The sequence below is a fragment of the Macaca nemestrina genome, chromosome 1, assembly GCF_043159975.1.
Source record: "Macaca nemestrina isolate mMacNem1 chromosome 1, mMacNem.hap1, whole genome shotgun sequence".
NCBI classification, from domain to species: Eukaryota; Metazoa; Chordata; class Mammalia; order Primates; family Cercopithecidae; genus Macaca; species Macaca nemestrina.
In genome coordinates this window covers 201,367,277-201,394,283 of record NC_092125.1, presented here as the reverse complement: position 1 = coordinate 201,394,283, position 27,007 = coordinate 201,367,277, and the positions used below count along the sequence as shown (strand labels likewise).

The 27,007-nt window shown below is 44.5% G+C and overlaps 1 protein-coding gene across 6 annotated transcripts in view; it reads left to right on the top strand.

Annotated features, from left to right (window-relative positions):
• The window catches only part of LOC105494644 (zinc finger and BTB domain containing 8A), a 66,450-nt gene extending 54,954 nt beyond the window's left edge, over positions 1-11,496 (top strand). For 5 of the 6 annotated variants that reach the window (XM_071096714.1, XM_071096734.1, XM_071096737.1 and 2 more), the window contains 2 exons: positions 1,964-2,133; positions 8,026-11,496. In XM_071096714.1, the coding sequence (XP_070952815.1) occupies positions 1,964-2,133; positions 8,026-8,358 (503 nt within the window). In that variant the 3' untranslated portion in view covers positions 8,359-11,496. The remainder of the gene's footprint in view (positions 1-1,963; positions 2,134-8,025) is intronic. The other variant, XM_071096729.1, reaches the window with a different exon arrangement.
• Positions 11,497-27,007: the final 15,511 nt, after the last annotated feature.

Genomic DNA, 27,007 nt, shown 5'->3' with positions numbered 1-27,007 from the left:
TTGGCCAAGCTGGTCTCAAGCCCCTGACCTCAAGTGATTTTCCTCCAAGAAAAAAGCTTAAATATTAAATACTTTTACTTTGAAATTGTGTACAGTTTTAAAATATAGTACTATTTTACATTTAAAATCTAATGACTCTAATGCATTAAATTAAAAAAAAAAAAAGGCACGGCAGGCCAGGCACAGTGGCTTACGCCTGTAATCCTAGTACTTTGGGAGGTAGAGGCGGGCGGATCATGAGGTCAGGAGTTCGAGACCAGCCTGACCAACATGGTGAAACCCTGTCTCTACTAAAAACACAAAAATTAGCTAGGCGTTCTGGTGCGTGTCTATAATCCCAGCTACTCAAGAGACTGAGGCAAGAGAATTGCTTGAACCCAGGAGGTGGAGGTTGCAGTGAGCAGAGATTGCGTCTTGCACTCCAGCCTGGGCGAGAGTGAAACTCCATCCCAAAAAAAAAAAAAAAAAGCATGGCAGTCTGTATCAGTCTGAATTTACCCAACTTGCTTTTTTTTATTTTTTATTTATTTATTTTTTTAGACGGAGTCTCGCTCTGTCGCCCAGGCTGGAGTGCAGTGGCGCCATCTCAGCTCACTGCAAGTTCTACCTCCTGGGTTCACACCATTCTCCTGCCTCAGCCTCCCGAGTAGGTGGGACTACAGGCGCCTGCCACCATGCCCGGCTAATTTTTTGTATTTTTTAGCAGAGAAGGGGTTTCACTGGGTTAGCCAGGATGGTCTCGATCTCCTGATCTCGTGATCTGCCCGCCTTGGCCTCCCATAGTGCTGGGATTACAGGCATGAGCCACCATGCCCAGCCGAATTTACCCAACTTTCTAAATATATCAAATACTGAAGTTAAAGTTCTATACTTAGAATTACATTGACAATCTAGTCTTAATAAAATTTCTTTCATCTGTTATTTTTTGGGCTCACCAACTCTTTGTGCATTCTTTTTATTTCATAATTTTTTTTAAGTTTATTTTTTTCTTGTTTCCAGTGGGATTGGATTGGATTCTTTCTGTTATTAGAATTGTTATTATGAACTTTGAAGGGGTGGCCTGCCCCTCCACACCTGTGGGTGTTTCTCGTTAGGTGGAACGAGAGAGTTGAGAAAAGAAATAAGACACAGAGACAAAGTATAGAGAAAGAAAAGCAGGGGCCCAGGGGACCGGCGCTCAGCTTACAGAGGACCCACGCCAGCACCGGCCTCTGAGTTCCCTTAGTATTTATAGATAATTATCTTTACCATCTTAAAGATAAGGGAGTGGCAGGACAATAGGATCGTTTTTAGGGAGGAAATTAGCAGTAAGACATAAGAACAAGGATCTCTCCCAGCACTTTGGGAGGCCGAGACGGGCGGATCACGAGGTCAGGAGATCGAGACCATCCTGGCTAACACAGTGAAACCCCGTCTCTACTAAAAATACAAAAACTTAGCCGGGCGAGGTGGCAGGCGCCTGTAGTCCCAGCTACTCGGGAGGCTGAGGCAGGAGAATGGCGTGAACCCGGGAGGCGGAGCTTGCAGTGAGCTGAGATCCGGCCAATGCACTCCAGCCTGGGTGACAGAGCGAGACTCCGTCTCAAAAAAAAAAAAAAAAAAAAAAGAAGAAGGATCTCTGTGACATGAATAAGTTTAAAGGAAAATCCTGTGCCTTGAGATAAACCTTTTAGCAACATTGTTTCATCCTATCACATGGGGATAAACCTTGGACAATACCTAGCTTTTCTAGGAACAAAGACACACCCTGCACGCCCAAAATCCATTAAACCTTGAGTTACCACAGCACATGTCTCTTGTAAGGACAAGGTTGGGGGTAGGGTGACAGATTAACAGCATCTCAAATACAGAACAAAATGGAGTCTCTTATGTCTACTTCTTTCTATATAGACACAGTAACAGGCTGATCTCTTTCTTTTCCCCACAAACTTTCCAATGATTTAATCAAAGCGTCTCTTGACAGATGATCTGCCCCGGATGCGATTCAAGTGCCCGTACTGCCCACATGTGGTGAAGCGGAAGGCAGACCTAAAGCGCCACCTTCGCTGTCATACAGGAGAAAAGCCCTATCCATGTCAAGCCTGCGGAAAAAGATTTAGCAGACTAGACCATCTAAGTAGCCATTTTCGAACAGTATGTATGATTTTTTTTTCATCGTTTTACTAATTCTTTTTTGTTTTCTTTGTTTGTTTGTTTGTTTTGAGATGGAGTCTCGCTCTGTCGCCCAAGCTAGAGTGTAGTGGCGCGATCTCGGCTCACTGCAACCTCTGCCTCCTGGGTTCACGCCGTTCTCCTGCCTCAGCTTCCCTAATAGCTGGGACTACAGGTGCCTGCCACCACGCCCAGCTAATTTCTTTTTTTTTTTTTTTTTTTTTTTTGATTTTTAGTAGGGACAGGGTTTCACTGTGTTAGCTAAGATGGAGTTTTTGTTTTCTTGAGATGGAGTTTCACTCGTTGCCCAGCCAACAATCTCAGCTCACTGCAACCTCTGCCTCCCGGGTTCAAGCAATTCTCCCGCCTCAGCCTCTCGAGTAGTTGGGATTACAGGGGTGTGCCACGCCCGGCTAATTTTTGTATTTTTAGTAGAGATGGGGTTTCACTACATTGGCCTGGCTGGTCTCCAACACCTGACCTCAGGTGATTCACCTGCTTTCGCCTCCCAAAAGTGCTGGGATTACAGGCATGAGCCACCACGCTCGGCCTTGTTTTGTTTTGTTTGAGACAGGGTCTCTCTCTATCGCCCAGGCTGGAGTGCAGTGGCACCATCTCAGCTCACTGCAGCCACAACTTCTCAGGCTCAAATTATCCTTCCTCCTCAGCCTCCTGAGTAGCTGGGACTACAGGCCTGCACCAACACGCCGGGCTAATTTTTGTATTTTTGTATTTTTTGTAGAGATGGGATTTCATCATGTTGCCCAGGCTGGTCTTGAACTCCTGGGGTCAAGTGATCCACCTGCCTCGGCCTCCCAAAATGGTAGGGTTACAGGCGTGAGCCATCACACCTGACCCATCATTTTACTTCTTAAGAAATATGTACATTTGGCCAGGCGCAGTAATCCCAGCACTTTGGGAGGCCAAGGCGGGCAGATGGCTTGAGGCCAGTTCAGTTCAAGACCAGCCTGGCTAAAATGGTGAAACCCCATCCACCAAAAATACAAAAATTAGTGTGGTGTGGTAGCTCACACCTGTAATCCCAGCTACTCAGGAGGCTGAGGCACAAGAATCGCCTGAACCCAGGAAGTGGAGGTTACAGTGAGCTAAGATCAAGCCACTGCACTCCAGCCTGGATGACACAGTGAGACCCTGTGTTAAAAAAAAAAAAAAAAAAAATGGCCGGGCGCGGTGGCTCAAGCCTGTAATCCCAGCACTTTGGGAGGCCGAGGCGGGCGGATCACAAGGTCAGGAGATCGAGACCACAGTGAAACCCCGTCTCTACTAAAAATACAAAAAATTAGCCGGGCGCGGTGGCGGGCGCCTGTAGTCCCAGCTACTCAGGAGGCTGAGGCAGGAGAATGGCATGAACCCAGGAGGCGGAGCTTGCAGTGAGCCGAGATCGCGTCACTGCACTCCAGCCTGGGCAACAGCGTGAGACTCCGTCTCAAAAAAAAAAAAAAAAAAAAAAAAAAAAAATGTACATTTATGGGCTTTAGGATCATCTCATTTGCTGAGGGAAATATTTTCACACAACTCTACCATATTTAAAATTTCTCCAACTTAGTGTTTTTACTTTGCACATAAAGCATAATTATATATATTGATTTTATTGTCCTTTTAGACCTTGAAGTGGGGTATATTCTTTTCATGGTAAATAGTTTTATATTTCCATTTTAATTCACTTAGTCTAACATGTTTTTATATACCGGTCTGTTCAGAGCCAAAGATAATGTAAACTGTATAAATGTTTTAAGTGTCTAGGTCAGAATCACCACTGCAGATACTCAGCATCTACCAGTGATTACTGAATCCTTGTCTGGAAGGATCTCAGTCTAGTTGCTGCTGTCCAACCAGAGAGGGTCTTCACTATACCTGCTTTCTTTCTTTTTTTTTTTTGGAGACAGAGTCTTGCTCTGTTGCCCAGGCTGGAATGTAATGGTGTGATCTTGGCCCACTGCAACCTCTGCCTCCCAGATTGAAGCAATTCTCCTGCCTCAGCCTCCCAAGTAGTTGGGACTACAGGTGCCCACCTAGTTTTTGTATTTTTTTTTTTTTTTCTCTTTTTTGAGACGGAATCTGGCTCTGTCGCCCAGTCTGGAGTGCAGTGGCCAGATCTCGGCTCACTGCAAGCTCCGCCTCCCGGGTTTACGCCATTCTCCTGCCTCAGCCTCCTGAGTATCTGGGACTACAGGCGCTCACCACCTCGCCCGGCTAGTTTTTTGTATTTTTTAGTAGAGACGGAGTTTCACCGTGTTAGCCAGGATGGTCTTGATCTCCTGACCTCGTGATCCACTCGTCTCGGCCTCCCAAAGTGCTGGGATTGCAGGCTTGAGCCACCGCACCTGGCCAGTTTTTGTATGTTTAGTAGAGGTGGGGTTTCACCATGTTGGCCAAGCTGGTCTTGAATTCCTGACCTTGAGTGATCCATCCACCTCGGCCTCCCAAAGTACTGGGATTACAGGCATGAGCCGCCACACCTGCTGGTCTTATATTTTTAGATATCCGATGGTCTCAGGAATTTGTATTGGTTTATTATGTCTGGATCCACAATTATTATTCTTTTTGATACTCAAATTTTCAGTTTTATCCAGTGAACAGTCTCTACCTTGACACTGGCTCTTGTCTCCTTTTGTCACAACTCCATTAAATTTTGAAAGTGTCCTTGTTCTCTGACTCCAAAAGAGGCCAAGACTCACTTTGTACTTTCCCTACAACAGAGCTGGAACCAGCCATTTCTCAATCCGTTTCCTTTAATGGAAAGTGAAATTAGAGCTCAAAGTCTGGGCAATCATTGTTATGGAGGTGTCATTTCTTTTACAGTATTTCAGTGGATGGAGTTAGAAGATATATATTTTGGAGGGATGGACATGAATCTGTATCAGAGCTTGTAACAAAAACAATACCACATTTGATACCCATAGTTTTTTGTTTTGTTTTGTTTTTGAGACAGAGTCTCGCTCTGTCATCCAGGCTGGAGTGCAGTGGCATGATCTCAGCTCACCACAACCTCCACCTGCTGAGTTCAAGAGATTCTCCTGCCTTGGCCTCCCGAGTAGCTGGGATTACAAGCACACACCACCATACCCAGCTACTTTTTTTTTTTTTTTTTTTTAATTTTTAGTAGAGACGGGGTTTTACCATGTTGGCCAGGCTGGTCTTGAACTCCTGGCCTCAAGTGATCCACCCACCTCCACCTCCCAAAGTGCTGGGATTACAGGTGTGAGTCACCACGCCCAATCTAGTAGACATAATATTACTATCTCAGGAGAAATCAGGATTCATTCAAATCGTGTACTTTCAGTGTTTACTGATCAATATGTCAACAGTTATGCACAGGATAATAACTGTACTAGTGGTAGTTACATACGCTTTCCTACATATTTTACCAGGCTATATTAGCTTTCTTGGATTTTTTTTTTTTGAGATGGAGTCTCACTCTGTCATCTAAGCTGGAGTGTAGTGGCGCGATCTCAGCTTACTGCAACCTCCGCCTCCCAGGCTCAAGTGATTCTCCTTCCTCAGCCTCCTGCATAGCTGGGATTACAGACATGTGCCACCATGCCCAGCTAATTTTTGTATTTTTTTTTTAGTAAAAATGGAGTTTTACCATGTTGGCCAGGCTGGTCTCAAACTCCTGACCTGAAGTGATCCAACCACCTTGGCCTCCCAAAGTGCTGGAATTACAGGTGTGGACCACCGTGTCCAGCTTCTTGGGTATTTTTACTGTGTTTGGTGGCCTACTTCTACACTGTCCTGACTTTATTTATTTATTTATTTATTTATTTATTTTTGAGATGGAGTCTTGCTCTGTTGCCCAGGCTGGAGCACAGTGGTGCGATCTCAGCTCACTGCAAGTTCCACCTCCCGGGTTCATGCCATTCTCCTGCCTCAGCCTCCTGAGTAGCTGGTACTACAGGCACCCGCCACCAGGCCTGGCTAATTTTTTTTTTTTTTTTTTTTTTTTTTTAGTAGAGACGGGGTTTCACCGTGTTAGCCAGGATGGTCTCGATCTCTTGACCTCAAGCGACCCGCCCGCCTCGGCCTCCCAAAGTGCTGGGATTACAGGCGTGAGCCACCGTGCCCGGCCTATACAATTAATTTTTATAATTTTTAGATTAGAACCCATAATCTACTGTTCTGACAGCTGTTGAACAAAGTTGTTTATTACTAATTATAATACCTAATTATTCCTCAACTACAGCTGTTTACCAAGGCATTTTACACGTTAACTCATTTGGTCCTCATGTTAGCCCTGTGAGTGGTATTCCCATTAGCCACAGGAAGCAAGCAAAGATAATACTACGCTGATACGTAGAACCAGCACCATAGTAGTTGTTTATGACGAGTGTCCAGTAGAATTAGTCAGGTTTCTCATCTGTCTGGGTGGTGCCCATATCTTACCAGTTAAGTATTTTAACTGTCACCCTAAAGCAAGTTTATATAATGTTTTAAATTACTTGCTCCAAGATACATGGTTAGTAAGTGACGAAGATAGTAAATGACTAGAACCCCAAGCCTTCCAATCCCTGTGTGGTCCTCTCTCCAGCAGATCTTTTATTAATAAAAATGGCAAGTACTCCTTCTATCTAAAATATTGATACATTTAAATTTTTACAATATTTATCTTTCTCTAGTAAAATAACAAAAAATTAATACACAAAACAAGAGAGATTCCACCCCCACCACCACCTCAAATTAAGATATGTTCAGACTGGACAACATAGCAAGACCCTTTCTCTAAAAAAATTTTTTTTTTTTTTTTTTTTTTTGTTGAGACAGAGTCTCGCTTTGTCGCCCAGACTGGAGTGCAGTGGCTGGATCTCAGCTCACTGCAAGCTCCGCCTCCCGGGTTCACGCCATTCTCCTGCCTCAGCCTCACGAGTAGCTGGGACTACAGATGCCCGCCACCTTGCCCAGCTAGGTTTTTGTATTTTTTAGTAGAGACTGGGTTTCACCGTGTTAGCCAGGATGGTCTCGATCTCCTGACCTCGTGATCCGCCCGTCTCGGCCTCCCAAAGTGCTGGGATTACAGGCTTGAGCCACAGCGCCTGGCCAATTTCTTTTAATTAGCCAGGTGTGGTGGCATGCATCTGTAATCCCAGCTTCTTGGTAGGTTGGGATGGGAGGATTGCTTGAGCCTGGGAGGTTGAGGCTGCAGTGAGCTATGGTCACCACAACACCCTAGCCTGGGTGACAGAGGGAGACCCTATCTTAAAAATAAAAAGTATGCTGGACACAGTGGCTCACACCTGTAATCCCAGCACTGTGGGCATCCGAGGCAGATGGATGACAAGGTCAGGAGTTCAAGACCAGCCTGACCAACATGACCTATCTCTACTAAAAATACAAAAATTAGCTGGGCATGGTGGCGTGTGCCTGTAATACCAGCTACTCAGGAGGCAGAAGTAAGAGAATTGCTTGAGCCCGGGAGGCGGAAGTTGTAGCAAGCTGACATTGCGCTATTGCACTCCAGCATGGGCGACAGAGTAAGATGCTGTCTCAAAAATAAATAAATAAATAAATAATAAAAATAAATAAGTGCATGGTGCATGTAAGTGTTTGCAATTATTATTATCATAGGAAGTATCCTGTTGTTACCTCAGATACCCAAATGCTATTGGATTAAGGGATAAGTGAAATTATTATGTAATATTAATAATAAAAAACATGATAGCCACTATTTAGAGAAAGCTGATGTTTTTCTGTGACATCAATTTGCCACTAAAACCCTTGATCTTTTTCTAATAATAGATGTTAATTTGAGTTTAATGCATGGCTTTGAACTTCTTAAGTTTATGAACTGGTACCTAAAATATCAAACTGTCCTGCTTTTGAAAAATCACTTTTATCACTATTTAAATCTCTACACAGATTCACCAGGCATGTAAACTCATCTGCAGAAAATGTAAACGTCATGTGACAGATCTAACAGGGCAAGTGGTACAGGAGGGAACCAGGCGCTACAGACTGTGTAATGAGTGTCTTGCAGAATTTGGCATAGACAGCCTCCCCATTGACTTGGAAGCTGAACAACATCTTATGTCCCCATCAGATGGAGATAAGGATTCCAGATGGCACTTGAGTGAAGATGAGAATAGATCCTATGTGGAGATTGTAGAAGATGGGTCTGCTGATCTGGTCATCCAACAGGTTGATGATAGTGAAGAAGAAGAAGAAAAAGAAATTAAGCCCAACATTAGGTAGCTGTAATGTGAACCAACAGAGCTGGCATGTCTGCAATTTACATTGACTTCCTGTATCTCTCTCTTTCTGTGGTCAGAGTCTAGTTAACAAATTTATCATACTGACTTTAAAGAAATGATCTGATATAACTTGCATGCTTTCTGAACAGGCCATTGTATCCATTCTGAACTTTGTTGCCCTAAAATGTGTTGCTGCACTGGAAAGAAAGAACTAGCTTGAGTTGGCATGATGGATGAACAATTATCCTCTTACTTTCATTACAATCCTCTTACTTTATTACAGAGATACCCTTTTTCTTTTAATATTGGAAGATCTACTTAGCAAACTTTTTTCAAAGAAAATAGTTTAAATAAATTCACCACATCCAAACTTTATGTAAGACAATTTCAAGATGTTTCAAAAACACATATACAACCAATGTTTAATTTCACAGGAAACCAGTTAAGAGCACATTTAAGGATCTGGCAACCCACCTGACTAGACAAATTAGTCTTTGTATTAATTTGAGATCTGAAACAATCTGTCATTACTCTGATATCCTGAACGTTTAAGGATTATGGAAGAAGACTAAAATGTTTGAAATCATTCATATTTGACATTTTTATCATTAGGTTAAAATTACTCTCAGTATTGTTAAAAACAAAACAAACAATAAAAAAAATGAAAGTAGAGGCTGACCAAAGATTAAATGCAGATATTTTCTTAAAGCAGGAAACTAATGTTGCCTAAAAGTCAAGGCAGTTTGTGAAGACGATCTATCAATATGGTTATCCATCTCTCTAAAGAAAAACAGGCCAGGCGCGGTGGCTCACGCCTATAATCCCAATACTTTGAGAGGCCAACGCAGGCGTATCACCTGAGGTCAGGAGTTTAAAACCAGCCTGGCCAACATGGTGAAACCTCATCTCTACTAAAAAATATAAAATTAGCCGGGCATGGTGGCGCATGCCTATAATCCCAGCTACTCGGGAGGCTGAGGCAGGAGAATTACTTGAACCTGGGAGGCAGAGGTTGCAGTGAGCCAAGATCATACCATTGCACTCCAGCCTGGGCAACAAGAGAGAAACCCCCCCAAAAAAAAAAAAAAGGAAAATAAACTAGGAGGTTCTTACCATATTTGAGTGATTTCTAATATTATGTAGTGCTATATTATTTATACAGTACTCTCTCACATATTTTCTCAATCAGTGAGGTGGATACTATCTCCGATTTACAAATGAAGAAATTAAGGTCAGAAAGTTTGAGAGAGAAAGCTGATGACTGGACAGGGTCTGATTTTAAACAATCCTCTTTCAACATTCTCTCCCTGTATGTCTCCTGAAATGGCAAAGAATAGAAGTCAAACCTCACCAGTTGGCAGTAATTATAAAAATAAGCCAATCAGAATTAGAAAGTATGAAAGGAGGAATTGAATCATTTTCAACAACATATAATATCTTGATCTAGAGATTTTCAAATAGTGCTAAGTAATGTCCCTACAGTACCTATTGGTATGTTTTTATGTCAAGTTATTTATATGTAAATATAAAGTATAAAACTATTTGAACAAATTATTCACTTAAGTACATTGAACATTTTTGCTTCTCTTGTTTATATATTTTCAAGACAAATTTTCTCCTAATATACAAAGTTTAAACTTCTCCCCTTTGGGCTGGGCACGGTGGCTCACACCTGTAATCCCAGCACTTTGGGAGGCTGAGGCGGGTGGATCTCCTGAGGTCAGGAGTTCGAGACCAGGCTGACCAACATGGAGAAACCCCATCTCTACTAAAAATACAAAATTAGCCCGACGTGGTGGTGCCTGCCTGTAATCCCAGCTACTCGGAAGGCTGAGGCAGGAGAATCACTTGAACCCAGGAGGCAGAGGTTGCAGTGGACTGAGATTGTGCCATTGCACTCCAGCCTGGGCAGCAAGCGTGAAACTCTGTCACAAAAAACAAAAAACAGAAAATTAAAAAACCAAAAAACTTCTCCCCTGCCTGAATTATGAAACATTCCAAAATTACAGCTAAATTAGAGAAGCATTGTTTTAGTTCTAAAGGTAAAATCTAAGTATCTGAAGTAAAGAGCTGAACTTCATAAAGGTCTCTTCTGCAAGTTATCACAGTGGAGCTTGATAGAATTTCATTGGATATGGAGAGGCACCATCTATTTTACTGTATTTTTAAATGCCATTTTAAAATGACATACCTCAAAATGATACTTTTTATGTTATTATCTTCTCTTGTTCTTTCATTAATTATTGTCCTTGATACCGATTTCTAGGCTAAATTGGTTACTTTCTTTTAAAAATTTTAAAAATAGATGAATAACCATTTGTTTCATGGTACTTAACTGAGACTTTTTCAAGATTCCCTTGATGGCACATTTCCAGTTGCTTCAAGACTGGATGATAGGCATTGAGTTCTCTGTTCTCCCAACATGGCTGTTCCTAAATCAGGATTCTGTTTTTTTTTGAGACGGAGTCTCGCTCTGTTGCCCAAGCTGGAGTGCAATGGCGTGATCTCGGCTCACCTCAACCTCCGCCTCCCGGGTTCAAATGATTCTCCTGCCTCAGCCTCCTGAGTAGCTGGAACTACAGGCACGTGCCACCATGTCAGGCTAATTTTTGTATTTTTAGTAGAGATGGGGTTTCACTATGTTGGCCAGGCTGGTCTCGAACTCCTGACCTCGTGATCCAACCCCCCCCGCCCCCGCCCCAGCCTCCCAAAGTGCTGGGATTACAGGCGTGAGCCACCATGCCCAGCCTAAATCAGGATTCTTAACAATTAAAGTGTATCTGAATGAGGAAGGAAATGCTTGTCATTCTCTAGTCTTACCAGAGTAATACTGACACCTTTTGAAATTAAAACCTGATTCTTTAGTTGTTAGAGCCAATAGGAAAAATGGCTGATTTGAACTTCATTCATATCAATGAAGTAGTGCTTGCATGTGTATACTCTAATGCACTTTATTTAGTCTATGATCTAAATGTCCTTTTATGCTATTATCTTCTGCATGCAAACTTTACATACATCAGCATGAATATCAGCAACATTCACTGAACACACTGCCACCAGCACTTGTAATTGCCTTTTCAGAAATAATGCTTTCTCATAATTGTTTATAACAAGCATCAAACGATCCCCACAAAACAACGATCGAGTTCACCAAACTAGACAAATCTGTTGTATCATTTTAACATCATAAAAGAACATTTAAGACATGTCTGTAAGTTGTAAATAATGCCTCCAGTTATCATATCATATATATCTAAGACATTAGAGACCGGTTATTTTCTACAGTGAAACTGTCTATTGATGATTTGAGAAAATTGAATTCTTTGGTTTTTACATGTGGGCAAATGTTACATAGGGGTATAATCTGTTTAAATAAGCTTTATTTATGCCAAGGATTTTTTTTTTTTAATATCAAGACTTGGTTAGACCAAAGTTTGCTCTTGCAGGAATGCCATTTATCAACTTCTGAATGCCCTTCTAACTCCATTACTCTCAAGAGTGTCTGGGTATAGGATGAAGCATTACAAAAAGAAAGCACCACTGCAGTCATGCCTAGTGTCTGGAAGAAACAAAATGGACTAGATCTGCAGTTTAAAGTAATTTTTTAACCTGAGAAACTCTTCAAATGAATTATTTCCTAGAGATGCTCAAATTTAAGGGATGAACTCTAAAATCAGAGCTGCTCTGGTTAAAGCCCCCCACAAACCTTTCCCCAGACACCTCTGCAGAACTCAGGTGCACAACGTTGAAAACCATGGAATTAGACAACTTCTTGAATTCCCTTTGAGCGCTGCAGCCTCATTTCGTAACTCCTATTACTCACTGTGCTTATAAGCAGGTAACCATATGGTCTCTTAGCGAAGCAAATCACATCCTTAGCACATGATGTTCCTTCTATGGGTATCAGATCTTAAGACTTTTTAAAATTTAGGAACAAATTTTTCAATATTATATTTTCAGTAATGCAATCAAAATAAGCATAGTTACTGTTTTCTATATGGCTAAGTACTGACTAATGGATGAAAGAAGTTTGGTGCTTCAATTATTTATGAGCTCAGAACTCAATTATTAAGTTATTTTGCCAGGTCATGCCAAGATTTATTGAAATTTCCACTCATATTGGTTTTCAAAAAATTTTTTTAGTCCTAAAATTAAATAAGTATGGAAAATCACTAAAAGCAGTGTAGCGTAAGATGTGTTTAACTGGGAAGGGCGATAATAATAGGTACAGGAGGCGGGGCGCGGTGGCTCATGCCTGTAATCCCAGCACTTTGGGAGGCCGAGGTGGGCGGATCATGAGGTCAGGAGTTAGAGACCAGCCTGGCCAACATGGTGAAACCCCATCTCTACTAAAAATACAAAAAAAAAAAAAAAAAAAAAAATCAGCCGGATATGGTGGCGTGCACCTGTAATCCCAGCTACTCCAGAGACTGAGGCAGGAGAATTGCTTAAACCCAGGAGGCAGAGGTTGCAGTGAGCCAAGATCATGCCACTGCACTCCAGTCTGGGCAACAGAGCAAGACTCTGACTCAAAAAAAAAAAAAAAAAAGAAAAATAGGTACAGGAGGACCAAACTTTAGATTATAAACAAAGTTTTATGTTATTTTATATGAGTGTATCAGTATTACTATTTATCGTTTATATAGCATTTTATATTTGCAAAGTGTTTAATAATTTTATGTTATTCTTTACATATCTGTGAAATAGGACAGTTATCCCACATGAAAGGTAAATAAATTGAGGCACAGAACAGTAAAAAAACCTAAAGATCAGGCACGGTGGCTCACACCTGTAATCCCAGCACTTTGGGAGGCCGAGGCAGGTGGATCACTTTAGGTCAAGAGTTGGAGACCAGCCTGGGCGATATTGTGAAACCCCTTCTCTACTAAAAATACAAAAATTAGCCAGGCATGGCGGCGGGCATCTGTAATCCCAGCTACTCTGGGGACTGAGACAGGAGAATTGCTTGAACTCAGGAGGCGGAGGTTGCAGTGAGCCAAGATCACGGCACTGCACTCCAGGCTGGGTGGCAGAGCGAGATTCCATTAAAAAAAAAAAAAAAAAAGGAACCTAAGACAACCCAGTGAAATGGTGGCCAAAAAAATAGAAAATAGAATGATCACATTTTCTGAATCCTAGACCATCAGCGTAATTCACTGAGGTGTATTATGTATCACTCTATTTTATAGATGATTTTATACAAGTGATTGTTTTAAAGCTGACATCATTGTATGTGGATACATTCTATATAGAATAAATGTTATGTAAAGGACATGACTTTAGTTATCTCACAGGATCCAGAAACTTCTTGGCCGGTGGCACCTCTGCTTGGATTTTGCTTGTGCCTGTTGGGCTCATTCCACCCATGTGGCCTGGCAGGCTGTGCTCCACTGGTGGTACCGGCCTGGATCCCATGTCTGCCAAGGGTGAGCCAGGCACGGAGTGATGGGTGTGTGAGTGAGTGAGCGTGGGGTCCTGCCACTGCACACAACCAGGCGCACTGGCTGCAGCGGGGTGGACAGCTCTCAGCGCTGGCACAGGCACCAGCTCCATGCGAGGCTGCAGCGAGACCAGATGTACCAAAAGCGGCTTCCACTGCGGGCACCAGCATCTGGACAAGGGGAATGCAGTGGTGCCCGAAAGCTCAGAGATGCAAGGAACTGCAGAGCCCCAAAGAGGGTGTTACAGCATGTCACAGCCCTGGCTCAGGGAGCCTCGAGGTCTGGGCTGCCAGAAGGGCTGCAGCTCTTCTCCTTCTTGTCGCCCCCAACGTGGTGAGCAGGGGGCGTGTTTGAGCCCTGCTTGTGTTACAGCTCTTTCAGTCCACCCTTCAGTGGGGCCCGAGTTCTTTTCCTGCATCCAAGAAGAATGAGGTGCGCAGACAACTGCAGAGTGAGCAAGGCGGAAAGGAGCTTCACTGAGCAACAGAACAGCTCTCAGGAGTCCCAAAGTGGCTAGCTCCTTTCCACAGGCAGGTCGACCTGATGAGTGTCCAGATGACCAGCTCTCACCCAAGAGGAGACCTGCAGGCAGGTCCTTTTAAGGAGACCGAAGTGGGTAGCTCCTTCCCGCAGCTGGTAGTCCTGACAGTCGGCTGAGTCTGGCTGAGTCCAGGGGTTTTTATGGGCTCAGAAGGGAGGAAGTGCATGCTGCTTGGTCCATGGGTATCCATGGGCAGCCCAGAAAACACCACAAGTTCTTACCCCAGCCCTGGACTCCACCTGGAACTGCCAGCCCAGCCCCCAGGCTTCAGGCATTCACTGGCTTGAAAGTGGGATTTCACTGGGAACTCACCTTTTTCCACCCGGGAACCTATCGGCTTCCTACCATCAACATGCCCTCCATGGTGCCCACACTGTTTGTGCCACAGGGCACTGCTGGCCTGAACTGAGTCACCCTCATACCCCCCTGGCTGGCCTCCCTTCCATGCACATGGGTGCCCAAAGTTTAGAGGGGGCCGAGGTGGCAGGGGGCTGGCGTGTCAGTGCCACCTCAAGCATGCTGAACCTGGCCAGGTCACGACACCACCTAGGTTTGGCCACAACTTTGCTCTGCAACAGAGCAGGTGCCGGGAGCAGAAACAGGCCAGGGAATGGGAGCAGGCACTTCTGAGCCTGTGGGGGCCGGGAGCTTCCCAAGCCCTGAAGAGTGCAGGGATGCCCAGGTCTGGAGCCGCAGCTGGATAGCTGCAGCTGTGCCCACGAGTGTGGGACTCCAGCCCTGCCAACTCAGTAGGGGCAGGGTTCCTGCCTGTAGCCAGCTCCTGCGGGCTCCCTGGAGCCGTGAGCCTCAGCTGCGTTTCCCCCACTGCAGCTGGCATCGCGGCAGCGGCTGTTACAGATGGGCCACCGATGCCTTTAGTTACAAGAGTTTTAATGATAAAATTTAGGTTATCACAGAAATGGTAGTATATAGCCAGCTGTTTTATATATTGTGAAGTATAAGTAACATATAATTTTGATACAGGAGTTGCTTAACTATTCCTGTTAATGGACCCATGAATAGGCCAGAAAAATGAATCCACCAAGGATCTATAAATTCATTTTCACTTCAGCCTTCTCCCCACAGAACTGTATTAATGCCACCAAAAAAGTAACATATTTAAGTGTAATGTTAACAAGTAATAAACCACACACAGCAAGAGAAGCAAAGGGACTCTTGAAGTCAAAATATTTTGCAATTACTGAAATAGTATAACACTTTTCCCTACTCTTTTTTTTTTTTTTCCAAACCATCAAAATCCATTGCATACTTTATCACCTTTAACTAGGAAACCAGAGGCTGGGTAAAGTGGCTTACGCCTGTAATCCCAGCACTTTGGGAGGCTGAGGTGGACAGATCATTTGAGGCCAAGAGTTCAAGACCAGCCTGGCCAACATGGTAAAACCCCGTCTCTATAAAAAGTACAAAAATTAGCCGGGCGTGGTGCCGCACGCCTGTGATCCCAGCTACTCGGGAGACAGGGGCACAAGAATTGCTTGAACCTGGGAGGTGGAGGTTGCAGGGAGGCGAGATCACACCACTGCACTCCAGCCTGGGTGACAGAGCAAGACTCTGTCTCAAAAAAAAAAAAAAAAAAAAAAAAAAAAAAAAAAAAAAAGGAAACCAGAGACCAGGGAAAAGCCCTTTACCTTTGCACTTAGCTAGATCATTTGCAAGCATGATTTTATACTTTGCCTGCCTTGCTCTTTCAGATTTCCAGATACACAATTCCATTATACATTGGGAAAATCATTTATTTCCTTGTTGATATTACTTACAGCTACTTATTTTCTTTATTAAAGAGAAACTTATTTTTATTCAGCCCATAAGGGAGAAAAGGGAACATTTCTGCCTAGACCAGAGATCCTCAACTTCGATTGCACATTAGAATCACCTGTGGAGCTTTTAAAATGTAGATGCCTAGGCAAATCGGAATCTCTGGCAGGTGGGGCTTGGGTGTAAGTATTTTTGCAAGCTAGGTTGGCTGGGCATGGTGGCTCATGTCCATAATCCCAGCACTTTGGGAGGCCAAGGAGAGTGGATCAGGAGGTCAAGAGATCGAGACCATCCCGGCCAATGTGGTGAAACCCCATCTCTACTAAAAATATAAAAATTAGCTGAGTGTGGTGGCACGAGCCTTTAGTCCCAGCTACTTAGGAGGCTGAGGCAGGAGAATTGCTTGAACCCGGGAGGCAGAGGTTGCAGTGAGCTGAGATCACGCCACTACACTCCTGGTGACAGAACAAGACTCCGTCTCAAAAAAAAAAAAAAAAAAAAACTAGGCTGGGTACAGTGGCTCATGCCCGTAATCCCCACACTTTGGGAGACTGAGGTAGGAGGACTGCTTGAGCCCAGGAGTTTGAGACCAGCCTGGGCAACATAACAAGACGCAGTCTCTGCAAAAAATTGAAAAATTAGGTGGGTGTGGTGGCACATGCCTGTAGTCTCACCTACTCAGGAGGCTCAGATGGGAGGATCACTTGAGCCTCAGGATCACTGAATGAAGGATGCAGTGAGCTATGATGGTGCCACTGCACTTCAGCCTGGATGATACAGCAAGATCTTGGCTCTAAAGATAAAAATAAATAAATAAATAAATAAATAAATAAAAGCTTCCCAATGTTTGTGACATGCAAAATAGGGCCCATTCAAGGTTTCGCTGTGTCCTCCCCATATAGATGCCAGGGAGAAGGAGTAGGACCATTTGACCTTCCAGTCCACTGATTCTCAACTGTATCATTAAGGAAAATTTTAAAAATAGAGGTGCCCAGTCCAGGAAAATACTTATTTTTGTGAAATTTCAAGACACACTGCATGTTCCATTATCTAAGGTTTTTAATAGGGACTAGTAATATCGACACTCTAATAAAATAATGAGTAGTCTTAAAATACCCCATTTTTATTTTGGGATGCATTCGAATTTTATTTGATTACGGGTATTGTATTCTGGGAATTCACACAGTACTTCAAACCAATAAAAGAACTATACTGTATAATAAATACGTGACTGAAATACTACATACTGAAATTTTACAAGCATTAATATTTTCTTTTTAAAAAAAGGAATCAGAACACTCCAAGCACTGTAAAAGCTCAATTGCTACACATTAGAATTCCATAAAATAATTGAATTAAGTCATTCTTTAGTTCCAGTTAAATGGAATCCTAGAGAGGCAGGAAAATATTACTGCATTATTTAAAGAAGACTTCAGACGAATTTGGAAACAGCAAATTTCTCTTTTGCTTTATTTCTTCAAGAATTACCATTAAAGTCAGGCGTGGTGGCTCACGCCTGTAATCCCAGCACCTTTGGGAGGCCGAGGTGGGTGGATCACTGAGGTCAGGGGTTCGAGACCAGCCTGACCAATATGGTGAAACCCCATCTCTACTAAAAATACAAAAATTAGCTGGGCGTGGTGGCGGGCGCCTGTAATCCCAGCTACTCAGCAGGCTGAGGCAGGAGAATTGCTTGAACCCGGGAGGCAGAGGTTGCAGTAAGCCGAGATCGGGCCACTGTACTCCAGCCTGGGCAAAAGAGCAAGACTCCATCTAAAAAAAAAAAAAAAAAAAGCTTTGAAAATAACTTAAAACACAACTTTTGGATAGAGTACCATCCTCATTCCCACCTTGAAGGTTATGTTTGCAATCCATTCAGGACAAGTATATCTCTTCAGTCTCCTACAAAAAAGAATTTCTTCCAATGACAAAATGGTACTTTCTTGCATAATTTTTTTTTTTTTTTTGAGACAGAGTCTCGCTCTGTCACCCAGGCTGGAGTGCAATGGCGTGATCTCAGCTCATACCTCCGCCTCCCAGGTTCAAGCGATTCTCCTGCCTCAGCCTCCAGAGTAGTTGGGATTATAGGCATGCGCCACCATACCCGGCTAATTTTTGTATTTTTAGTAGAGACAAGAGTTTCGCCATACTGGTCCGACTGGTCTCAAACTCCTGACCTCAGATGATCCGCCAGCCTTGGCCTCCCAAAGTGCTAGGATTACAGGCATGATCCACTACAACTGGCCCGTAATTTTTTGTCTTTTTATTTTCTTGCATAATTTTAAAAGGTTATATGCCGAGTCCAGGCGCGGTGGCTCACACCTGTAATTCCGGCACTATGGGAGGCCAAGGCAGGTGGATCACTTGAGGTCAGGAGTCCAAGACCAGCCTGACCAACATGGTGAAACCCCGTCTCTACCAAAAATATAAAAATTAGCTTGGCATGTTGGCACACACCTGTTATCCCAGCTACTTGGGAGGTTGAGGCAGGAGAATTGCTTGAACCCAGGAGGTGGAGGTTGCAGTGAGCTGAGATTGCGCCACTGCACTCCAGCCTGGGCAACAGGAATGAAACTTCTTAAAAAACAAAAGATACTGTGCCTTTTGTTGCCTATCTGAACTGATTTAAAACTTTCTGGCCGGGCGCGGTGGCTCAAGCCTGTAATCCCAGCACTTTGGGAGGCCGAGACGGGCAGATCACGAGGTCAGAAGATCTAGACCATCCTGGCTAATACGGTGAAACCCCATCTCTACTAAAAATACAAAAACTAGCTGGGCTCGGTGGCGGGCGCCTGTAGTCCCAGCTACACGGGAGGCTGAGGCAGGAGAATGGCGTGAACCCGGGAGGCGGAGCTTGCAGTGAGTGGAGATCGGGCCACTGCACTCCAGCCTGGGCGACAGAGCGAGACTCCGTCTCAAAAAATAAATAAATAAATAAATAAACTTTTTCTATATACTGAGGAAAAAATCCACAAAAAACCCAGGAGTTGAAAACCCCACCTAAAAGTATTAGCACCACATGTTAAAAAATGAAGGCCTTGAGATATGGCCACATTGGCTCACTCCTGTAATTCCAGCGCTTTGGGAGGATGAGGTGGGAGAATCACTTGAGGCCAGGAGTTCGAGGCCAGCCTGGGCATCAGTGACATCCTACCTCCACCAAAAAAACCCAGAAAATTAAAATTTGGTGGGCATGGTGGCACAGGCCTGTAGTCCCAGCTATTCGGGAAGCGAAGCTGGGGTTGGAGGATCGCTTGAGCCCAGGAGTTCAAAACTGCAGTGAGCTATGACTGTGCCACTGCACTCCAGCCTGGGCCACATTATGAGACCCTCTCTATTTAAAAAGTAACAAATAAATGAAAAAGAAAGCCTGGATTTTCTCTCCCTAAACAATGAATATCATGTTCAAGCAAGTGACCCCTCTATAAACCCTGACTTTATGTATTATTTTCAGGGATGACTATGCCAGTGAGCGAGATTAAGGGGTAGAAACTTTTCCTTTTCAGTCCTGTTTTTCCTCACAACTACTTTTGCTGGAAAGTTATTCAGAGTCTAACAGCTAGACCCCCATTCCCCCACCGTCCCCACTGGAGAGGCCCGGGACTTACCAGACACCCCTAAAGCTAGATTAGCTAGACTCTAGGGGCGTTAGAGGGAAATAGACATTTTTCTGTCGTGTGTAGTGGACGCCTTATAAAAAGTCCACTTTTGGCCCCGGCGCGGTGGCTCAAGCCTGTAATTCCAGCACTTTAGGAGGCCGAGGCCGGCGGATCACCTGAGGTCAGGTCAGTCTGGCCAACATGGTGAAACCCCGTCTCTACTAAAAATACAAAATTAGCCTAGCAGGGTGGTGGGCGCCTGTAATCCCAGCTACTCGGGAGGCTGAGGCAGAAGAATCACTTGAACCCGGGAGGCGGAGGTTGCAATGAGCCGAGATCATGCCATCGCACTCCAGCCTGGGTAAAAACAGCGAAACTCCATCTCAGAAAATAAATAAATAAATTAAAAAATAAAAATAAAAAACCCACATTTGCCAGGCACCGACTAGATCCACACCATCATTTAAAATAGTTGGACTTGGGGGTTTGTGCTGTGGAATGACTAACCTGGAAGCCACGCCACGACTGAGGGGCGGCGGGGACTCCAATCCGCGCGATCAGATGCCGCGGCAGGTGCTTAAGACCTGCAGTCTAGAGAGCGAGCCTCTTATCCCCACTTTAGGAAAAGTTGTTTGGTGTTACTTAAGGTTATGACATTGTCCTCTGTGAAGTCACTTGCGTCCCTGACACCCCCCAACTCAGCTGGGACTGGCCAGTGCCCTGCTCTGGGGCCTCGCCGCGGCGGCCAGTAGGAGGCGTCGGCGCCCCAGGAGTCTGCGGCCGAGCCAATGGGAGCCGCGAGAAGGCCCGGAACGGAGCCTGGACCTGCTACGCTAGGGAACTACTCCCGTGGGATTTGGCCAGAGGTATCTCACTGACGTCCTGTCGCCCAGGCTGGGGTGCAGTGGCGCGATCTCAGCTCACTGTGACCTCTGCCTCCTGGGTTGAAGCGATTTTCCTGCCTCAGCCTCCCCAGTAGCTGAGATTACAGGCGTGTGCCACACACCCGGCTAATTTTTTGTATTTTTGTTAGAGACGGGGTTTCACCATATTGGCCAGACTGGTCTTGAACTCCTGGCCTCATGTGATCCCCCCACCTCGGCCTCTCAAAGTGCTGGGATTACAAGCGTGAGCCACCGCGCCTGGCCTGAAGTGCTTTTTAATATAGATGCTCAACTAAGATATGGGAGAAAGAAAGCTAGATTAGCACAGGAAAAAGCCACAGTAGATAAGTAGGAGAAAGGAAATAAGTCTGGAGAAGAGAAAGGAAAGGGAGAAGCAGAAACGAGTGACTCAGCTTGCCCAGTTTAATAAACTAAGATTCTAGCTACCATGTCAGTTGTGCAGATGGCACAGGCTCCCAGGGTTGTCTCTAGAATGGTGACACCCCTTTACCAAGCACTGTGGCCCATTTTAGAATTAAAGAGGGGGCTGGGCACAGTGGCTGATGCCTGTAATACCAGCACTTTGGGAGGAGGAAGTGGGAGGATTGCTTGAGGGCAGGAGTTTGAGACTAGCCTGGGCAACATACTGCCTTTGCAAAATTATGACTGAGACAGTGGAAAGAGATCTAACCTGACTCCATCTTGGCTCTAACCTCCAAGCTGTCCTTCTTCATTACTGGGCGGAGGCTAAACTAACTTCAGGATAAACTTACAGTTTACAGTTTAAAACAAAGATGATAACAGCCCTTTCCCAACACAAACCTCCTTGCCTGGGGACTAGACTGCCTTTGTAGGACTAACAAATTAGCCACAAGATTAGAAATTATGGTTTAGGATTCATGCAGCTGGAGGTTACAAAATCTTGACCTTCCCTAAACTGCCCTAAGATCAGTGCTTGAGATATTTTGCAGACCCTGCACTTGCTGAATCAGCTGGGACCACCCAGATCGATAAACTGGCTCATCTGATCTTGTGGCCCCGCACCCAGGAACTCACTCAGCGCAAGAAGACAGCTTCCACTCTCTACGATTTCATCTCTGACCTGGCCAATTAGAACTCCCGGCTCACTGGTTTCCCCCAATCCACCAAGTTGTCCTTAAAAACTCTGATCCCCAAATACTGGGCAAACTTAATTAGTAATAATATAACTCTGGTCTCCCGCAGAGCCAGCTCTGCGTGAATTACTCTTTCCCTATTGCAATTCCCCTGTCTTCATAAATCAGCTCTGTCTAGAGAGCAGGTAAGGTGAACCCACTGGGTAGTTACACTGTCTCCCAAAAAAATAGCAGTCAGGCATGGTGACACATGCCTGTAGTCCCAGCCACTCAGGAGGCTGAGGCGGGATGATCACCTGAGCCCAGGAGTTTAAGGCTGCAGTGAGCTATGATCATGCCACTGTACTCTGAGCAACAGAGCCAGACTTTCTCTCTAAAAAGAAGGCTGGGCACGGTGGCTCACACCTGTAATCCCAGCACTTTGGGAAGCCGAGGTAGGCAGATCACCTGAGGCCAGGAGTTCCAGACCAGCCTGGCCAACATGGCAAAACCCCCTCTCTACTAAAAATACAAAAATTACCCGGGTGCAGTGGCACATGCCTGTAGCCCCAGCTACTTGGGAGGGTGAGGTGGAAGAATCATTTAAACCTGGGAGGTGGAGGCTGCAGTGAGCCGAGATCACACCACTGCACTCCAGCCTGGGTGACAGACTGAGACTCTGTCTCAAAAACAACAACAACAACAAAATGTTATGCCAGAGTCAGATTGGAAAGTAAGTCACGATATATAGGGTTAAATAAAATTCATCTGATGAAAATGTATGGTTCGTAGGGCATGATTCCCCAGACCCCTTAGACAGGAATTTGGGCAAGATAAAAAAATCAGAGCTTAGTCCTCAGAGCCCATGACTATAATGTCTTTAGTGTTTATACTGGGAGGTAGCTTAGTTTAGTTTAGTTTGCTTTACTTTAATTTTTGAGATGGAGTCTCGCTCTGTTGCCCAGGCTGGAGGGCAGTGGCACAATCTTGAATCACTGCAACCTCTCTCCTGGGTCCCAGCGATTTTCCTGCCTCAGTCTCCCGAGTAGCTGGGATTACAGGTGCGCACCACCATGCCTGTTTGGGAGGCCAAGGCATGTGGATCACGAGGTCAGGAGATTGAGACCATCCTGGCCAACATGGTGAAACCCCATCTCTACTAAAAATAGAAAAAATTAGCCAGGTATGGTGGTTCGTGCCTGTAGTCCTAGCTACTCGGGAGGCTGAGGCAGGGGAATCACTTAAACCCGGGAAGCAGAGGTTGCAATGAGCCAAGATCGCGCCACTGCACTCCAGCCTGGCAGCAGAGACTCTGTCTCAAAAAAAAAAAAAAAAAAAAAAAAAAAAGAAAGAAAGAAAGAATGTTGTGTAAATACACTGACTACAGTCTGAAGTCTCAAGTCTGCCTCTTATAGCCAGATAGTATTAGTTGTCACTAATTTCCTCATTAATAAAATGTAGAATAAATGTACTACATGTAAAATTGCTGTAGGACAAATGGGTAACATTTTCCAGTTGGAAGCACCTAGAAGAATGTTTTGTACAGTGGAGACCTGGATATGCATTTATGACAAAATATATGTTGGTTCATTTTTTTTTTTTTTTTGAGATGGAGTTTCACTCTTATTGCCCAGGCTGGAGTGCAGTGGCGCGATCTCAGCTCACTGCAACCTCCGCCTCCCAGGTTCAAGCAATTCTCCTGCCTCGGCCTCCCTAGTAGCTGGGATTACAGACGCCCGCCACCACAACCGGCTAATTTTGTACTTTTAGTAGAGACGGGGTTTATCCATGTTGATCAGGCTGGTCTCGAACTCCCGACCTCAGGTGATCCACCCACCTTGGCCTCCCAAAGTGCTGGGATTACAGGCATGAGCCACTGCGCCCGGCCATAATGTTGGTTCATTCTAAAAGCACACTCTTGCATGTTCAGAATTTAACATTAAGCAATTACTTATAGGTAATTTTTTTTTTTTTTGAAACGGAGTTTCGCTCTTGTCGCCCAGGTAGGAGTGCAATGGTGCGATCTTGGCTCACTGCAACCTCCGCCTCCCAGGTTCAAGCGATTCTCCTGCCTCAGCCTCCAGAGTAGGTGGGATGACAGGCGCCTGCCACCATGGCCAGCTAATTTTTGCATTTTTAGTAGAGATGGGGTTTCACCACATTGGCCAGGCTTGTCTCGAACTCCTGACCTCAGGTGATCCACCTACCTCAGCCTCCCAAAGTGCTGTGATTACAGGCATGAGCTATCGTACCAGGCCACTTATAGGTAAACAAAAAAAATGTACATTGTACATTAGGAAATCATACTGATAAAGTAATACAGTCACTAAATTCTAACAGTTTGCTCTGGAAGAGCTTTTGGAGGATATCTTTTCCAATATCCTCATTTCTGAAGTGAGGAAACTAAATTCTCAGTCTCATAGTTTCTCTGTGGCAAAGCTAGTATCGTTGAGATCATTCAGGGCTTCTTACTGGGCAGAATCTGGTAATCCCCAAGCCTTCTGCATGTCAGATTGGGTGAGGGGTAGCCCCAGTAGTTCATGATGGCACTTCTATCTTGAGAAGGGTATGAGTGGTTCTTCTTGAACATTCTCTTCCAAACTGGAGAGAACTGGCAAAAGAGGCTGTGGATACAACCACTTAGCCATCTTAGATGGGGAGGTACCAGTAATAAGAGATCATCAACTGGGTGAGGTGGGCCACACCTGTTATCCTAGCACTTTAGGAGGCCATGGCAACAGGATCTCTTGATCCCAGGAGTTCAAGACCAGCCTGGGCAACATAGTAACATCCCATCTCTAAAATAAAAATAAAAATGTTTAAAAAGATCATCAGCCAGGCGCGGTAGCTCATGCCTGTAATCCCAGCACTTTGGGAGGCCAAGGCGGGCAGATCACAAGGTCAGGAGATCAAGACCATCCTGGCTAACATGGTGAAACCCCGTCTCTACTAAAACTACACACACACAAAAAAATTAGCAGGGCGTGGTGGCGGGCACCTGTAGTCCCAGCTACTAGGGAGGCTGAGGCAGGAGAACGGCGTGAACCTAGGAGGTGGAGCTTGCAGTGAGCCAAGATCGCATCACTGTACTCCACGCTGGGCAACAGAGCGAGACTCCATCTAAAAAAAAAAAAAATCATCATACCACTATTGTTACCCATAGTACATACATACACTGTTACCCATAACACATAGATAAGGAAGTACGTCCAAGGTCATCAATAGAGCAAGGATTAAGAATCAAGGCTTGTGAATTAAGATTCCTTTTTTTTTTTTTTTTGGAGACAAGATCTCACTCTCACCCAGGCTGGAGTGCAGTGGTGTCATCATGGCTCACTGCAGTCTAGACTTCCTGGACTCAGGTGATTCTCCCACCTCAGCTGCCCAATTTGGGACTACAGGCCTGTGCCACCATCCCCGGCTATTTTCCTGTATTTTTGTAGAGGTGGGGTTTCAGCATGTTGCCCAGGCTAGTCTCAAACTCCTAGGCTCAAGCGATCCACCTGTGTTGGCCTCCCAAATTATTGGGATTACCGACATGAGCCATCGTACCCAGCCGGATTTGAGATTCTTTTTTTTTTTTTTTTTTTGAGACGGCGGATTTGAGATTCTTAAGCTCTTGAGATTTGTTCAAGAAGTTGACCCGCAGTCTCTGCCTAAGAGTTTTAGGTAGCCCTAAAACACTTAATCCATTGATCATTAAGTAGTCAATGACCATCTATTATGTGATCTGGGGGCTTGCTTTCTCTTCAGAGAGACAAAACTAGAAAACATTCGACAATTATAAAATTGACTAAGCTGGCAAATCTTTAAAACTAACTAGACAGGCACAATTCAGAGAAGACCACTGATGGCTGAAATGGTTGGCAAGGTTTCTTGGTGACAGGCTTTGACGTGAACTTTATTTATTTATTTATTTATTTATTTACTTTTTATTTTTGAGGTGGAGCCTCGCTCTGTCGCCCAGGCTGCAGTGCAGTGGCACAATCTTGGCTCACTGCAACCTCCACCTCCTAGGTTCAAGCAATTCTCTGCCTCAGCTTCCCGTGTAGCTGGAATTACAGGTGCCCAACACCATACCCAGCTAGTTTTTGTATTTTTAGTAGAGATGAGTTTCACCATCTTGGCCAGGCTGGTCTTGAACTCCTGACCTTGTGACCCACTTGCCTCGGCCTCCCAAAGTTCTGGGATTACAGGCGTTAGCCACCACACCAGGCCTGATGTGGACTTTAACGCAGAACTTGCAAGATGTTTGCCCCTCATTGTGATGACCATAGTAGTTTCCCCCCCCCCCCAAAAAATTGGGAGCTTTCACATAAAAATCCCAATTTTTGAGGTGTCATGAAAAACTACGACACTCAGCTTGTATTCCTACTACCGACAAGGATTGTCGCTGAGGCAGCTGACCTCTCAGACACTATAATCCCTGGGCTCAACACTTACAGCCAATTCCATTACCCACCTGGCTCCTTGGGCAGTGGGTTTGCTTCCCTTACTTTAGGAGGAAGGATAAAGGCAGCCCAAAAAGGAGAATTGGACAGAAAAGTGAAGATGAGTGGGTATGTCATGAGGTGAGAGATAATGTTGAGACACTTATAACTAGAACAGAGTTTTCATGTGAGGATAAGGTTCACTCCCCATTTAAACCAATTAGCTCTGCTGTGGGGGACAATCTGCTCCCTAGACCAAAACACGTATTTGAAACTAGCAGAAGAATCTGGTGACAGCCAGTGCAACCATTTCAATAAATAAACCAAAATAAACTGTGCATTGCTGCTGATGGACTAAAGATGCCAATTTTCTATATAATGGGTGACATACTCAATTTCCTTCTATTGATTACCCTCATTTTGGCATATTTAAAAACTAACATACATTTTTTTTTCTTTTTGGAGATGGAGTTTCGCTCTTGTTGCCCAGGCTGGAGTGCAATGGCACGATCTCGGCTCACTGCAACCTCTGTCTCCCAGGTTCAAGCGATTCTCCTGCCTCAGTCTCCCAAGTAGCTGAGACTACAGGCATGTGCCACTACGTGTGGCTAATTCTGTATTTTTTAGTAGAGACAGAGTTTCTCCATGTTGGTCAGGCTGGTCTGGAACTCCCAATCACAAGTGATGCGCCCGCCTCAGCCTCCCAAAGTGCTGGGATTACAGGCATGAGGCACTGTGCCCGGCCAAAAACTCATATTAAAATTTGAAATTGACATTAAAATAAATAGATTATAAGTTTATCATACATTATAATTTGTATTGCATAATTACATCTCACTTGTTTTTACTTAACTCCATTATGTAGTACTGGTGGTAAGCAATATT